The sequence below is a fragment of the Acanthopagrus latus genome, chromosome 13 (assembly GCF_904848185.1).
Source record: "Acanthopagrus latus isolate v.2019 chromosome 13, fAcaLat1.1, whole genome shotgun sequence".
NCBI lineage: Eukaryota > Metazoa > Chordata > Actinopteri > Spariformes > Sparidae > Acanthopagrus > Acanthopagrus latus.
The window spans coordinates 2,276,621-2,293,608 of NC_051051.1; the positions used below are offsets into that span (position 1 = coordinate 2,276,621).

The following is a 16,988-nucleotide window of genomic DNA, read 5'->3' on the forward strand; positions in this document are numbered from 1 at the left end:
GCACAGTACGGAACTGAGTCAACGCATTTTTCAGATTCAAGAAGGGAAGGGCGCAGGGCGGCTGGCCCCCGCAACAAGACACGGACACACAACTCAGCTACTTCCTTAGCTGAACCGATCAGCTACTGCAACCATTTGATGTCTTCAGATGAGATTTAAGACTTTAATGTGCAGCTAAGTTGGTCTGAATTCGCCGTTGGTCGCCCACAAAAAAAAAATTACAGCCCGACAAAATGTCAGAGGTGGCCGACACTCGCCGGTTGAATTCTAAGCCCCAGGACCTGCTGGATGCTTACGGCCCCCCCAGCAATTTTCTGGAAATAGACGTTTACGACCCACAAACCATTGGAGTTGGACGGACCCGGTACACAACTTACGAAGTTCGCATGCGGGTAGGTGTCCAACAACACCTTGTTTTGTTTTGTTTTTCTCTCTCTCTCGCAGCATTAGCTCTTATTCGCTAGGCTAACTGGTAATTACAGTGTTGTTGCTAGCCAGTTAGCATAGCTAGCCGTTGTGCCCGCAGCGGATGCGGCTGTGACGTTGACGTTCGGCGGTTGGAGGAGCTCAAGATGGCGCGCCAGTAAAAATCAAGCACCGGGGATCGGCTGCGGCCTGCAGTGTGTGTGGGGGGGGTTAATCACCAGAGGCTGCTCGGTGTAGTTTGTTAAGCAGCAAAGGTTGGCGTGTAACTAGATAGAAGTTTTGTGACAATACGTGGTGAAAGCACGCTTACAGTTTCAGTCATGTCACTTGTTTGGAGCTAAAGTTTCAGTCTTTTAAATAAACTAAATCCTGAGAAACGTAACGAAACAGTACGAGAGTCCTAACAGACACGGTGAAGCTAGGAGCTAGCGTCAAAAGCTACTGGCGCTTAGACATCCCCTGTCAAGAGAGTAAGAACTTATTTAATATTATCTGCCTTTTACAAGATGTGAAAGTAGGTCGGTCAACCAACAGACTAGAAACGATACTACTGCTCTGCAAACATGAGGCGAGTGGAAACGCCGGCAGCGTAGCTAAATACATGGACATGCTAACAATGTCGGTGTTAGTATGAAAACGGAAGAAGTGGTTTGCAGTGTCATTTGTTTTTCACTCTCATTTATTTAATGGTACATACACGAATAATTACACTTGTAGTGTGTGATACGTGTAACTTCCTCGTTTGGTCAACTGGCAGTTGAGTTTTTCCGGCTGTGAAATCCCTGACACAGCTGACTTTGGGAACCACATTTTCAGGAAGCTTATGCTAAAGCTGTGATTGCGTAATTGAGACTTATTAGGCTTGTCTCGACAAGAGAGCCTGTAACTCAAGGTGTTTTGCAGATCCCTCCTCCCAGGACAGTGTGCCCATAACAAATAACAGTAATATTAGTGATCCCGAGCAGGTGTTCTGCCCCCTGAGTGATAGTTTCTTGGATCTGAGGTGAGCAGTGTTGCCAGATTTGGCGAGGAAAAACAAGCGACCTGGCTTTGACTAAGACCACCTTGTAAAAAAAAAACATCCAAAAGACATCCATTGGAGAAAGTGCCAGAATGAAGGACTTAAACACCTGTCCTAGGTGTGTTTTCAGTGTCATGAGGTGAGGTTTAGGTGACATCTACACAGGGTTCGAATATTTTACAGCTTTTACAGTGTAGTTTTTTGCAGCTCTTCCTCTTCAGTCACAGGTCTAAAGAACTTGTAATTCTAGCCTACATGATGAAGGTTGGATTACTTAAACTGGTCTGTAATAAAGCTGATTAATAGCTGCATGCCTGATTCAGATCACGTTGAGACCAGTGGTTCAAATCCCTTCGTAGCTTTGGCTGCATGGAGCAGAATTGAGCCATCAAAAAATTGTTCAGTGGGAGATGATTCAATCTGATGTGAGAAAGAGAAGCCACTTCAGTTCAAACTGTATATGAAGAATGTATGAACTTATTTTGCATGTCATAGGGAACGTTTTAGTGAATGTTATGGTAACTTTGTAGCCTAGTATATTCTCATATTTACACTTTACACTTTATCAAGTAGGCTACTGCAATAATGCCTGTGAAAACTGACATATTGAAGAAGACAATAAACTTACAGTATCTGCAGAGTGCCTTTGAATCATCCCACATCTGATGTCAAATCCAGTCTTTCAATACAGTCTCTTACTCCCACTCCTCCATATTTGGCCCACCCTGTCCCTGGCATTGTTAGCTGAGAAGCTGAAATGTACCTCTTATAATCAGTGTTTTTCTTTAAAATGTCACCGTGTTCGTGTTGTGTATTGGTGGCAGGGAGGTTCAGAGGGAACAGGATTGTAAACTGACACTAGAATATGTCAAACTATAGCATTTGGGCTTTGGGAACAAGCTCAAAGAAGCAGCTACACTCGAGAAACAAGCCCAAAAAATGCAACTCTGTGAAAATTTGTAAGCGACTTTGCAGAAAAACAAGATCAAGGTCACTTATGATAAACAAACGTGGCAACCCCAGAGGTAATGTCCACTAATCAGAGTTAATTTTAGTTATTTTGCATATCCAAATACTGCTGTCTCATAACTATAGACAGAACAAAACAAACCAGCCGATCTTGACTGGAACTCATTGTTTCATTACAGCCCACTCACTGTCTGCAGCAGTGAATCATGGGGAAGTCATGTTAAAGGGTCTCCCCCTCTATAACCACAAAAACACTGAGCGATACTTGATGGAATGAATCAACGCCACTACTTTCCGACATGAAATTTAAATGATCAGTTGCCTATGAAATAATGAACAACCAGAGATTTACACAGAAGAATAACAATTGTCACCCCAGACTAGAGTGTTAGACTAATACTAGTCAAAATATGTCAGTAAGAGATATGTTTTGTCACACCTTTGTCTCTGAAGGCACTTCTACAGTATCCTCAGCACTCATGATAGTAACCGACTCTGCAATGATTGAATGTAGATTAAATCAGTGGATATTTTGTGTGTTTTCTTTCTTCTTTGTTTGTGCAGACAAACCTTCCCATTTTCAAACTGAAGGATTCCTGTGTGAGAAGAAGATACAGTGACTTTGAGTGGTTAAAGAATGAGCTGGAAAGAGACAGTAAGGTGAGCTCATGATAATGACACGGCTCAGGATCATAATTTAAGCCGGCTGGTGGGTACGAAGTAATAATTAAGATAATGTGATGAGCGACGATGTTTGTGTATGTTTGTGTTACATTTGCAACAATAGAAGTCCGACGTCGATGATCACATAAAGTAAACAGTAGGATTACATTGTTGGTTTGTCCTCCGTGTTGACAGTAAGTGAAAAGTAGTTTAGGTATATTTATAGAAATGTCAGCAGCTTTGACTTTACAGTACAGCTGGTGTGGATTTTGGATGTCATGATTTTGATTGTTGCCATCACCTGTGTTGACCCCTGACACCTGCAGATTGTAGTACCATCTCTGCCGGGCAAAGCCCTGAAGAGACAGTTGCCATTCCGCTCAGATGAGGGCCTTTTTGATGAGTCCTTCATTGAGGAGCGGCGAATGGGCCTGGAGCAGTTCATCAACAGGTCAGTCTATTCAACAGTCCTAACACCACTACTGGTGTGAGACTTTTTCAAGCGCCAGGAGGAAAGTTTGTCTCTCTGTTTTATATTTTTTTTGTTTTTTGTGCAGCGTTCGTCATCACAAATGCAGTTTAAAAACAGGGAACGGTATAAAGTGTTGTCACAATACTAGCATGCCTAACTTTGATTCAGTACTTTTTAAAATATCCATATTCAGTACCACAGGGAAAGAAATGACAGAACATTGAGGGAGTAGAATTTCAGATTTGTATTTGAAAATAAGTATAACAAGGCTACTGTCTGTTGTGCACAACAGCATCCAAGTAAATTTACTTCTGGAGGAGGTTGGACTAAAAGAGCTCTTCAGCAGTGTGTGTGTCAAGTTGCTGTCAGAGAGAAGAAGAAAGAAAAGAGAAAATGGTGTTGATACTGCAAAAAATGTGTATTGAAACCATTTTAATAATTAGCCTCAATATATCTTACTAATAGTAAGCAGCAAATTATAATCCTCATTATTCTTCATCCAGACGACAGCAAGATTTGTTTGAAAAGTCTTAATCAAAGACAACCTTAATTAGACATCTCACTTCTTACACATCTCTGTTCAGCTGCACATGCTGACAAGCACAGAAGACACGAACAAGTTACTTTTAAATGTCTTTTGCTTCAGTCTCTCTATCAAACTCAGCATCAACTGAACAATGTTCGAGAGCTGCTTGATCAAAGACAGAGGGAAAAGTACCAGCAGCCTTTTCTTCTGTACCTGTCACATCATTAATCACTTTTGAAGAATATTAGTTATTATTATGTTATTTTTTTATTTTTTTTGCCACAAACTGATCACAGACTGATCACACTAATCCAGCAGGGTCAGGCGTTACCAAAGGTATCAGGCCCTTCACACGGTTTGACCTTTTATCTGTTGTCCGTCTGTGTGTACGTCTCTGTAGAATTGCAGGTCACCCCTTGGCCCAGAACGAGCGCTGTCTTCACATGTTTCTGCAAGAGGAAAGCATTGACCGTAACTACATTCCTGGAAAAGTACGACACTAGGGTTATTGAGGGAGGCGGGGGTGGTTAAACTCTGGGGTGGTGGTTGGACTGTCTCTTGCCTTTCTTTTCCCTGCAGTCGTCTCTTTAATCTCTCTTTCTGCCTCTCTCTCTCTCTCTCTCTCTCTCTTTCTCTCAGTCTGTGTATATCATTATTAAGTCATATTGACACTATCATCGAGTTAGAGTATGTTCTCCTGCTACACATCAGGACATATTGATAATGTATCAAACAACTCTGTGACTCTCTCTCCCTTTCTGTGCATTTCTTTTATAATTGTACAATAAGGAAAGAAACCCCTCAGTAGTAGTGATTGTATCGTGAGGATTTGGCTCTTAATCACAATCTTCAGTAGTTAAGACAGTGTATGATACATTCAGTCTTTCCCCCTACAAGTGTCATTATCTATGATTGTAATATAATGTGAATAAAGTAGAATAATGTCCAAATACGTGTGTTGGCGCTAATGTGTACCATAGGGATACATGTAGGCTGTGAAGGAGAGTACTGATCATGTTTTGTTCTCTTTGTTTTTTTAGGTATGAATGAAGTAAGTTTGCTTTACTTTATCTTGTCTTCAAGAGCTTTCTGGAAGTTAAAGGGGGTTGCATGGGCATCGTAAAGACCAAAGGCGATAGTTCACAAATACTTGAGGAAAACAACAGTAATACCACATGTAAACGATCACAAGAGATCTGACTGCTATCTGTGCCACACATAGTCCCGGGTTGTCACATAAAACAACCAGTTATTCCCCCCAAAATGTTGGAGTGATCATGGTGTGTTGCAAAGGGAAGAACGTCCTGCAAGCCTGTTTTTGATGTAGAGTAAATTTGTGGAAAAAAAGAGAAAATCAGTTTGTTTTAATTGATAATGTGTGCAATAAAGTTAATTTCTCAGAAACAGGCATGCAGAAGTTTCTTAGTCCACCAGTAGAAACACAAACCACCACTCATGTTTTGAGTTATGTGAACTATTGTTTAATGGGATTAAGTTCTGTACATCACCAATGAATAGAGCTGTTTTTGTTTCAAACATGTCTTTTCAAACTAATTCTGATACACTGTCATTATCAAAAGCACTAATCATTGGCTGCATGGCACACTAGCACGCTTTGTTTGCAATATATGTGTGTCAGTCTCGCTGACAGCTCGTTTCACATGCTTCTGATCACCATCATGTTGTTCAGTCTGTTGATTCAGATTATTTACTTCCTTAAATGGTGATTCTGCCGACTGTACACCATGACATGTGTTAACAGGTCCTGAAGATGCTGCTGCATATGTGAAGTAACTAGTATACAACCTGTTTAGTCTCCAGAGGAAGCCGCATGTAATCTGATAAACTGCCCTCAAATGATCGACCGTTATCAATTATTCTGACACGTTTGGACTCATTAAGGACAGTTTAAAAACAAATGATCAGAATCAATACAGCAGAACCAAAGATATGATACTTGTCAAACCTTGTGCCTACATTACCCACAATTCAGTTTAGCCACTGAGTGACATCAGCGTAGACATTTTATCAGATGACATGCAGCTTCCTCTGGAGTCACAGAAGGTTTATACTACTTATTTCACACATGCAGTAATACTCCCCAAGACCTGTAACACATTTTAATGTAGAAAATTGGCAGAGTAACCCTTTAATATTTTTTTAGGCATTAAAAACAAAGCAGTTGATAATTAAATATTGATAAACACTGTTTTTTTATGTCACGCTTGTTTTTTGCATTCTACCATCAGTGTGTGCAGTTCATTAGACATTGTTTATGTCTAATGAACTAAATGAGTTAAATTGAATGTTCGTACATGAAGATTGTGTTGCACTAACTGTGTATAGGTTACATGCAAGTGTTGAATTAATAGCACTGCAGAAACACAACACGTTAGTGATGCGAACAGCCTCACTGCATGAAGCCCACGTGTGAAGTCTGATGCTCAGTTAAACCCTCAGCCAGCTCCGACTCCATGTCATGAAAACTGCATGTGGTCCTGTGATGTACCTTTACTGCTTAGCTCCTATTAGAGCTGCCATCATTTATGTTTTTACTTGCCTGACTAACTGAATAAGAAGCAGTTACCATTCAGTCCAAACAGTGTTGTCCATCTTAGAATGTTAAAAGAAGTAAACAGTTATTTAAGAAAATGATTGAGTGTGAATAACTCTCTGGAGAAAGATGGTTGATTGTCTCGTCTCATCCCCAGATTGTCAGGTACTGATGTCAGAGACTGATGACCCGAGGATGAGACTCAATCAGCTCTCTCTCTCAGAAAGTTTAATTTTATTGCTTCAAACCTGACACCAACAACAAGCATGCGTTAGCATGTTGAGTTTTATTCCAGGATTTAACGACACTTACTAATTGCTACTCAGTGACATGGCCTTAAAATAATACCTGGATATCTGTAGAGTGCTGCAGGGATGACTTGTTTTGCACACACTTTACCAGAGATAGTTTACATTTACAACAGTTCAGTGAGTTGATGAACCTTGTTTAAGTCTCGTTTAATGTCACCGACAACTTCTGTAGTCTCATTTCGCCGCTTGTAAGCAACCACATTTAGTAACCACACGGGAAGGCTTTATAATTCAAATGTGGGGTAATAAGTGGCGTATTTTATGTCATAGAAACAACCTTTCAAATCTAGTAGGCTTGTCTTAACCACAGACCTGATTTCTGACATTTAACCAAAAACCAGTTCAAAGGTGTTTGACTTCTGAGGAAGCCAGAAGTGCAAAAATGCTGATTACTTTCCGGGTGTTAGGACTCCTTCCTGTGGCGCTCCAGCAATCAATCAAGCTTTACTGATACCTGAGAGAACACAGAGGAGTGAACCTCATTTATAATTACATGATAGCAAATTAAAAGGATGAAATATAACCATGAAGATTCTGTGAAACACAACATGTTAAAACAGCCAAACAAAAGAAAACAAAACAAAAAAAGTTTGAAAAAGTTGATACAAATTAAGATAATGTTATATAATAATCAGTGACATAAAACTCCTGAAAGTTTGCAGTTACGTCAGATAATTTATATGGTAAAATATAAAGACAATCGTGTAAAATGATTTAGAATTATATTAAAAAAAAACGTAGTTATAAACAATTACAAGCAATGATTTAGAGGCTTTTTTTATATATTGCAATCTTGATGTTTTGAAATCTCCTCTGAAGCACTTAATAGATATTAGGACTGGGTGACAAAATCAAATGTGATATTTTTAAATATTGATATTGCGGCAGTTTTGTAGAGATGAATATTGTTGCACGAGAGTGCTGATAGATAATGTTGATGTGATAACTACATGGTAGCCAGAATTAGAACAAGAAGAGCATTTTGGTATGTTGATAAAATGACATCATGTTACTGTAATGCAGCTTTTAAAACCAGGAACAAAACAAGACTCTAATATATCACAATATAATGATATCCTAACTCTGCCGTCTCACATCACAACATCAATATATAATCAATACATTAAACAGCTGGGGAAGGGAAGGGAAACAAGAAAACACTCATTTAAAAGCGATTTCTAGAGACCACAATGCAATTCTCTTCAGTGTGTTTGACTGTATCGCCCAAGCAACTGCCTGCTCCAACAAAGAAATACAAATGAGGAGCCGCACAGGAAACATTATCAATATATGATACTCAAATGTTCAGACTCACAGCACCGACCACGTCTGTTCGTTATTCCTCATGTTTGCTGTCTGTCTCTTTCTCTCTCTTCTCTTATTGCAAAGACAATACAGACTGCTGCACCTGCCCCATGTACATTTATTTCTACATCACGTCATTTAAAAAGCCGGTGGAAAATGTCAGAACTGATGAGAATCAACGGTGCAGGAGAAAACACAACTGTTGCTCCCGGAGATCCGCTCTATAAATTGTTTGGTGTTGTGTCTTTATTCAGTCATTCCACATAAAGTATGTACATTATTTTTGATTCAGTAATCAGCGAAGAAAATGTTCCATATATCCTTTTGTCATTTTGTCATAGCTAGATTTTTTTTTTCTTTTTTCTTTTTTTTTTTTTACAATGATTGTTTTTTTTCTGAATGTGTTTCATTTTTTTATATATTGATTTGATCAACTTTAAATGAGGGTAATCTCCTGCTTTGATTAGAGTTTTTCTTTCGCTAGCAGAGATGTGATTTTGATGATAACCTCCCAAAGTTGAGCAACATGTAGCATCATGAAAAAGGACACAGACACGTCATTCCAATCAAAATGTTTCCCCCCTCGCCCCTGAGTTTTCTGCTCTGGACTCTTCTGGCTCTTAGACGCGATTGTTCCCTGATGAATTGTTTTAACTCTGCTGTCTCAGTTACATCATCATGCCTACACTTTGGCTGTGTGTTGTCAAATCAGCTATTGGGAATGTTAAGTTAGATAAATAACCATATCTAAGCACTGTGACAAGAGGTTCATTATATGAACAATATTTCATTGTTTAAAGGCATAATCAGCATCTGGTTTATTGATCTGAAATAAGGCTTATTCTGCGCTTATTTTCAGCTGTTTAATTCTTTCTATCAATATTATTGTGAAGTGTATTAATACATGTTATCATTGCAGTTCCACTATGGGTGACGAGGAACTTCCTTGTTAATTCTGTCCACCAATTAAATTTCCTGCTGCCTGCTGTTCCATGTCTGAATGTCTCTTTTCAGTTTTTAAAGTGAAGAAATGGAAATGAAGCCACTCAAACTGCTCAGTTACTGTGATCAGTGCGTCACACTGAGAGGCAGGTTGACCTAATTCAACAGTGAAATGTGAAAGAGCATGAAGAGGTTGAGCTGAGTGAACGTTTATAGGAAGTTTTACTACTTTTGGCATAAACATGTGAAAAAAAGATTTGACTCCATTTTGATAAAACCAGTCAGAACGCTGAGTGCTTCTGGCCCGACAGGTGCAGTGAGATCAGCAGAGCTCCATGTTTCACTTTCTGGGTTCTGAGGATGGTTAAATGTTCATTCAACACACCATGTCTAACATAAATGAGCAGTGTTAAATTGGTACAACTTGTCTCCCAGTTAAAAGCTGTTTATGTAACTATTTACGACCGACATGGATTATTGGCAACTATTCGCGTCCTTACCTAACATCACTATTTTCTCATTACACTCATGTTTCTCTTTGCCCTCCTGGTTTCCTTCCTCCAATTTATGACAATTCTTTTTAACACCTTCAGTCATAACTTCTTCATGGCGCTGTGCAGCCTGTAGTCTGCTGTCTCGCTCTCCTCGGTGCGTGACAGACGAACAGAAATGTTGTGGAGAATGTTTAAACTCATGTCAGACGCCTCGGGGAGAAGAGCGAGGTGTGTAGTGTCTCTAAAGAGCGGCAAAAGATGAGTCAGTCAGAAGTGATAAATATTAATCTATGTCACAGATTCACGCTAGAGGGCGACGTATACTCAGTTACTTTCTGAGAATTAAAGTATGGAATATAAACGTGCTGTTGCATTTTACTTAAACTTTAAAAGTTAGCAGAATGCAGGAAACACAGTCCCTGAATCTCAAACTGTTCCACTGCTGGACTCTCAGAAAGCGTTTTGGTTTAGAAATGCTGAAGGTCGGCAGCTACGGCTCTTTATCGATGTTGTCAGAAGGACCTGAAAGTCAAAGTTGAGTCAAAATCAGGATTATGTGTTAAAATATTATTTTAGAAAAAGTGAAATTCATCAGTATGAATAGATGTTGAGTTGAAGTCTGAAAGTATCAAAAGTTAATTTCTGGCAACAAATGTACCGAATCAATTGTACATATATATCTGTTGGTTGGTTTGTTGGTTTGTCAGCAGGATTGACCATGAAACGTGCCTGGAGGATGAGTCTCTGTCCAGATTAGACCCTGTTCACTTTCGGTGAGAGTTCTTTCTCTCTTTATTAAGAATTGCAAGATGTTTTTCAACGTTTCCGTTTAGTTCCGCAGGAAATAACACTCGGACCGTGATGAAGAACATCAGGCTTGTTGGCTGGCTGGTGTGAGTGAGAGTGATCTGATGCAGATGAGTGCTTCAAAACTGTATTTAAGAACAGTTAGTGAGTTACAAGCAGTATTTTATCAGTGTTACAAACTCAGGTATTTTATGCTTTTTTCTGTCATGTCTACTGAACTGTTCATCGAGTTAAACAAGCAATTTGGAGGCTCCAACTTTGGGGCATTTTATGGAAAATTAATTTATTGGTGAGAAAAAAAACAATAGACATATTGTTTATTAAAAGAAGGCATAAAAATACCCTCGCTCTTACTTACTTTACTCATCCCCAGTCCCTGAAAAATGAAATAGCTCTTTGTGTGTAAAGACAAACAGGCCTTTAAACAGTAACATGTCAAATAATGTAACAAAAATACACACAAAGTGCTTTTAAACATTCTTGATGTTACCAACAGAAAGATTTAACCTGAGCAAAGTCTTGTTTATGAAGCAGGAAGGAAGCAAGTTGTGGCCCTGAAGTGGAAACACTGGTCTGTTTGTTTCACTGAACATGGATGTTAAAGTCCTCTAATCTTTTTCTTGATGGACTTCGCCATCAGGAAACTCGGGGATTAACGGGGGAATTCTGGCCACAGGTGGATTAGAGTTGTCCCAGAATAGTGATCTTGTGATGCAGATCTCAACCTGCAGGCGATCTGAAGCAGACGTGACTGTAATTGGACACAATTGTTGCTTCCACATGAATTAAAGAAAGGTATTATAAACTGGAGACTCATACCGCGCTGCAAGCTGAACACTTCTGCACGAGTTCACAAGGTTCCCTGATAGAAAACAAATCACAGGTTTATAATCACAGACAGAAAAATTAATTCAGAATTGTTTATCCTTCAAACAGTCTGCTGCTGCTCATCTTTACACAATTAAACTCGTAGTTTTCACCATGAAACGTCCACAGCTGATGATTCACATGAACACAATTATGTTTTTGTATCACAAGTTTTCTGAAATGTTATGTTAGAATATGCAAATTTGGCATATCTAATTAAAAATGCACTGATTTGCATTTATTTCAGAAACAGAAATCTGAACATTGGATAAAGTCAGGTTAAAACTAATGGTTAGTTGTTGATTTTTTTTTTATTTAATCTATTTTTGCCAGGTGGTTTTTAGGAAAAACATGTTTTATAAATCAGACAAAGAACAAACCCCTCTGTAATAAACTTCTGAATATAGATGTGACTTTCAAGATATATATTAAATATCAGACAATTTAGACAAAAACTTATCTATGCTGTCGCTTTCACTTGAATTGCTAAAATGGAATAAATAATATTTATACGTTTCCATGAACTGAATCATGTCCACATTACCCTCTACTGTCTTACAACAGATATGAAGCAGCTCCGGATGACTTCATTAGTGCATAATAGTGAAACTTAAGATCTGAGGGAGACTCTTCCTGCATTGTGTTACCAAATTCAGCCATGTCTGACATCCTACATCCCGTCCAGACCACAAAAATAACTCACACATATTTCTCCATGAAGCTATTCAACATTCAAAATGTCCAGATTCTTCACATATCCTAGTCACAAACCTTTTAATTAATAAATTCAGTGATCCTGTGATAAAATGTATTATTCTATGTAAGAAAACACAATTTAACATTGCGATGGATCGATTCCAGTCTGATGCCACATCGTGTTGGTGTTGCATCAAACGGCATTTCTTCGAAATGACCCTCTGAGTTCAAGTGACTTCACCAGCAAATAATAACGAAACTTCATCTGTTGGCTTGAACGTTTTGAACGTGGCTTAGAGGACAAACTGATGAAGACGCTCCATGAGTAATTCAATCCAGAGTCCTACATCCTTTCCAGAACACAATAAGAACCTCCGACAAATACATATGATCCATGAAATGGTGCCGTGACCCTGATCTCCACAGGGCTCATGTGGGTTTGATGTTCCACAGCTCAGGTGTGAAAAGGTGAATGGAAGTCATACAAGGTGATCAGAAAAATGTTGATTTTGAGGTAAATTGTGAGATTTTTCTGTCAACAAATGCTTTACGTGGTCATGAAACAGTGGAGCCATTACGCAGTTTGATTTATAACATATTAGTTAATTTTTCACCTGTAAAATGTCTCCACAGATGTTCTGGTCAACGGTCCAATAAAGACAGAAAATGGTAAATAAGGTAAGAAATTAATGGGTAGATATAAAAACTCTCAGTGTGATTACTTATGTTGAGACAGTTACATTTTCTGATATATTTAAAAAATATGCAGATGTTAAATATTGAACAGAAAACACTGGTATGCACCAGTTAGTTAGCACCAAAACCCAAAATATGATATCCACCAAACGTTTGCACAAATCACCAGAAACGGTGTAATTTGGATCTCAGATCTGATTATCATATGAAAAAAAAAACTGCTTCCAGTATCATCTCTCTTTACTCTTATATTACTGCACACTGTATATATAAATAATGATCCAGAATTATGTGAAATTGTCTTATTCTTTTATTGAAAACATTTTTAGGAGAGATAATGTTGGAGTTAAACACTGAGAGCTCATTCTTGACCTTTGACATAATCAACAGCAACTTCACACAAGGTCCATTTAGTAGTTCTGAACTTCTGGAGCTTTCAGTGAATGTTACCTTATGAAGATTTTTTTTTTCCAACCATCCATTCATGTAGTAAATAATACAGAGTGCAACCATACATCTATAAATCCAGAGAGAGAAAAAAACACATAATGAACAATGAAATTTCCCAGGAACTCTGGGATACATGCACCCTCCCTGACCTCCCTCATCACTGAGAGCTGTGACCTACAAAACTAGTGAGCTTTGATGTCCTGAGTAATGAAAGTGGGCAGACAGGACGGACACAGCGGGCCAAGGCGGAGATTAGGTGGTGTTTTGTTAGCGGTTCCAGCGCTGGAGCCCAGTGTGCAGCCATGACGCTTGTTGTGTTTGCAGAGACACCCAGTTGGGTTAGACTGATAAAGTGGAAGTAAATTGAAAGAGCAACCCAAAGCAGTGTGACTGGGCAAGGACAAAAGCTGAGACGAGTGGCTGCTATGGTACCGTCGGACGGAGAGCGATGGGAGAGGGAGAAAATGAGATTTACAAATCCATTTTATCTGGAGTTACACCTCTGGTTCTGGTCCGAGGCATGAAAAACAATTCATTCAGCCTTTCCCATGCACGAAAACAATAAAATCCAATAAATGTCACATAAAAAAGTGAGAAATACACAGTAATGAAAAATAATGAAATCATTTTCATGACTGTGAACACATTTAATCAGTCAATTCAATATGTTTCCGTGAACTTAATCGTTTTCACATTCCTTTTTACGCTCTTACATTACGTGACAGGGAGCTTAATTAGTTAATAATACTGAAAGTACATCTGATGACTTGTGACCTGATGGAGGACTTCCTCAGCAAGAAAAAACAAAAACGAAACATTTCTATTTCCATCACTGAACAAGATGTTCTCAGAGGAAAATAAAGTCCCAGAACACTGTTTGAAGCTAGAAGGGTGGCAGGGTCCGCCACATATAAACAAAGTAAAACAGCATAAATAGTTTTGTCCTTTAAGGTCAGTTTGTTTATTTAGTTTGTTCACGCATTAACAAAAATCAGTCGACGGAGAACTTTATCATCTGATATAAAATGTCTTCCCCAAAACTACGTAATGCACCTTTAAGCCATAAAAGTCTTTGTTTTGTACAGTGTGAACAAGCTGTTACAGAGTTTATACAGTCAGACAGAAAATATGATTATAACAACCGTAAAAAACAGAAGTAGAGAATAAAGACAAGTGAGACTGCAGCAGGTTTTCAGTGACTCAGCTGTAAAACACTGACCTGAACCGTCTCCATTGGATGATGAAGACCACAGGATTCTGCTGAAAGCTCAGAAAAAGTTTGTTAGCAGGCATTTCAGTTGAGATGATTTTTTTTTTCCTCCAATGATCAAAAATTAACTCTCTAATAACTTAATTAAACATCTACAAAACTGTGAGTCGATCAAATGCTAAAAACAGCGACGCTACAACACAGTGTGATTTATTTCAGTTTGAGTTTATTAGCTGTAAAACTACAAACGTATTTTGTTCATGGCTGGACAACGAACCGAGCACGGTGAGCTGCAGGGGCCCCAAGAAGCATATTAGCTAAAATAACTCAGGACCTTCACCAGTTTTATCACCCGTATGGTCCGTCTGCATTGAAGCGGAGCTGTGTCACAATGTTTAAGCTGCGTTTTCCAACATGCCAACATTTCTGTCAGGTATAATTTTGCTGTTGTTTAGCTATTATCTGCTCGTTACAAATATGGTAATAATAAATGATTTGAAATTGCCTATTTTCTTACTGATAAATGTAAAGTGTTCTTAGGAGGCTCCGGGTAACTTCACCAGTGCATAATAATGAAAGTACATGTGATGACTTGATGACCTGATGGAGATGCTCCCTGTGGAGTTTTCTTTATAAAGTTTCATCTTTTTCTGTATTATCTGCTCTGTATGTTAACAGCAGCCATAAAGACAACATGGGTTTGAATAATGTAAACATCTTAATGTCAGAGGTAAAAAGTGAAAAGTAATTCTTGGTCTTGGAAACAGCAGTTGACTAAATAGTCTCACCACTGGGTCCATTTTAGTTCTGAACTTATGGAGCTTTCAGTGGTACCGCAGCCAAAGTTGCCTCGTGATGTGATTTTTTTTCTATCTCTAAAACTGTAAAATGTCCAGTTCCACAAGTGATTAGTTGCAAACTTCGCCAAATCAAATCGGGGGTCAAGTCAAATCGAAAATGTTTTTAAAATAGACAACTTACGGGAAAGAGAGACAAATTTAAAAAAAAAAAAACATTTCCACGAACTGAATCGTGTCCACATTCCCATTTACTGTCTTGCAAAACATGATGACCGGATGACTTCACTGGTTAATGGTAATGAAACTACATCTGGTTCTTGTATTCTTGTGCATCCGTTGACTTAAGACTGTGGCGTGACTTGGATAATTTACTGATGGAGACACTCCCTAAACTGTGCTACCAAGCTCAGCAATGTGTCACATCCTGCTTCATTTACTGGATCACAGTAACAACTTACACATATTTTCCATGGAGGTGATCCTTTAATAAAATGTCGTATTATTCTGTGTAAGAAAACGCAGATAAGGGTTTTACACTGTGATGGATGGATTCCAGTCTGATGCCACCTTGTGTTGGTATTGCATCACACAGAATTTCTCTGAAATGAGTCTGTAAGTTCCAGTGACTTCACTGGTTAATAATAACGAAAGTACATCTGCTGGCTTGTGACCTGGAGACGAGCTGATGCAGACTGACCCTGTGCTGAGTCCAGGACCAGGTGTGTCATATAGTCTCACCAAGTCTGACCCAGCAGGTACAGAAAGTAGTGAGGAAAAAGACGATGTAAAGTAAACCTAGTTTAAGGTAAGTAAATGTCCAACCCCAAACAGGTTCTGGTGCCAAACATAAAGTAAAGTCCTCGACTGTATAGTTCCATATGTTTGACATTTCATATGGAACAGAAATGAGTTGAAATGTCGTCTTTCATTTCAACTGCTGGTGCAAAGTGATTTAAATACCTTCACATTAATCACTATTGTCTCTCTTTCATCTTACAAATGAACACGTTTTCATGTGACAGGCCGACACTGCACAGAGAAGCTGCTCATACTGGCAACTGCAGTGACGTGAGAGGAGAGTTTGTTAGTTCTGCCAGCTGCTAATGTGCAGGAGCAGCTCTACAGAGTTTAAGTTAAGGTAAATCATGGCACTTCAGTCCACTCAGAACATGATTTATATCTCTCCATTCACAACAATACAAGGTTTTTTTTTCTGAAATAACGTCCCATGAAGGGAAACTGATGAGATGCTCCTTTAAGTCTGATGCCATGTAGTGTCAGTGTTGCATCAGAATTTTTTAATATTTGAGCCCCCTTCATTGTGATGTCACAGAATTTCATCATGCATGGGGACAGATTCTGGGTGTGATTCAGACCTCCAGTGGGTGAGTGACATGAGAATTAAACGTTGAACGTCTCATGGTCTGACACGGCGCTGACCCTCCGGCTCTCCCAGGTCAGCAGGTGCACATGCACATGAAAGAGATAGTTTGGTTTTTCCCTCCTTTTCTTTTAATCTGTGGAACAAAAAGCACCAGGGGACACAGTGCAGAGACTGGGGCCTACCTATACATAGCTGCCAACAGGGGGCGGAAACTGACGCAACGGCTCCATATATGGGCATTCTACTATAAGACGCACCCGCGTACAGAACATACGTTCTTTCTCACGCGCGGCAACTTTCTTTGTCAGATCTTTGGAATTGTAGTCCAAACTCTCCTTTTATTCTGCCGAGCAGCGGGCTGCTGCCTTATCACAAACATAAATATACTTATGTGT

General features: G+C 39.0%; 1 protein-coding gene across 2 annotated transcripts; it reads left to right on the forward strand.

Moving 5' to 3' along the window:
• The first annotated feature begins 25 nt into the window (after window positions 1-25).
• On the forward strand, window positions 26-9,240 carry snx12 (sorting nexin 12). 2 transcript variants are annotated; one of them, XM_037119335.1, is made up of 6 exons: window positions 30-392; window positions 2,981-3,076; window positions 3,406-3,530; window positions 4,478-4,568; window positions 5,118-5,128; window positions 8,332-9,240. In XM_037119335.1, the coding sequence occupies exons 1-5, from the start codon at window positions 234-236 to the stop codon at window positions 5,121-5,123; spliced, it is 477 nt and encodes a 158-aa protein (XP_036975230.1). In that variant the 5' UTR covers window positions 30-233; the 3' UTR covers window positions 5,124-5,128; window positions 8,332-9,240. The 2 variants fall into 2 exon arrangements, with proteins under 2 accessions (XP_036975229.1, XP_036975230.1); XM_037119334.1 differs by lacking the exons at window positions 5,118-5,128; window positions 8,332-9,240 and having other exon boundaries at window positions 26-392; window positions 4,478-5,027.
• The last annotated feature ends 7,748 nt before the right edge of the window (window positions 9,241-16,988 follow it).

Excerpts from the sequence above, each read along its gene's own strand:
- snx12 (XM_037119334.1), top strand. The coding sequence starts at position 234 with ATGTCAGAGGTGGCCGACACTCGCCGGTTGAATTCTAAGCCCCAGGAC. Across the intron at positions 3,077-3,405 it reads AGCTGGAAAGAGACAGTAAG|ATTGTAGTACCATCTCTGCC; the intron begins GTGAGCTCATGA and ends TGACACCTGCAG. Across the intron at positions 3,531-4,477 it reads CTGGAGCAGTTCATCAACAG|AATTGCAGGTCACCCCTTGG; the intron begins GTCAGTCTATTC and ends ACGTCTCTGTAG.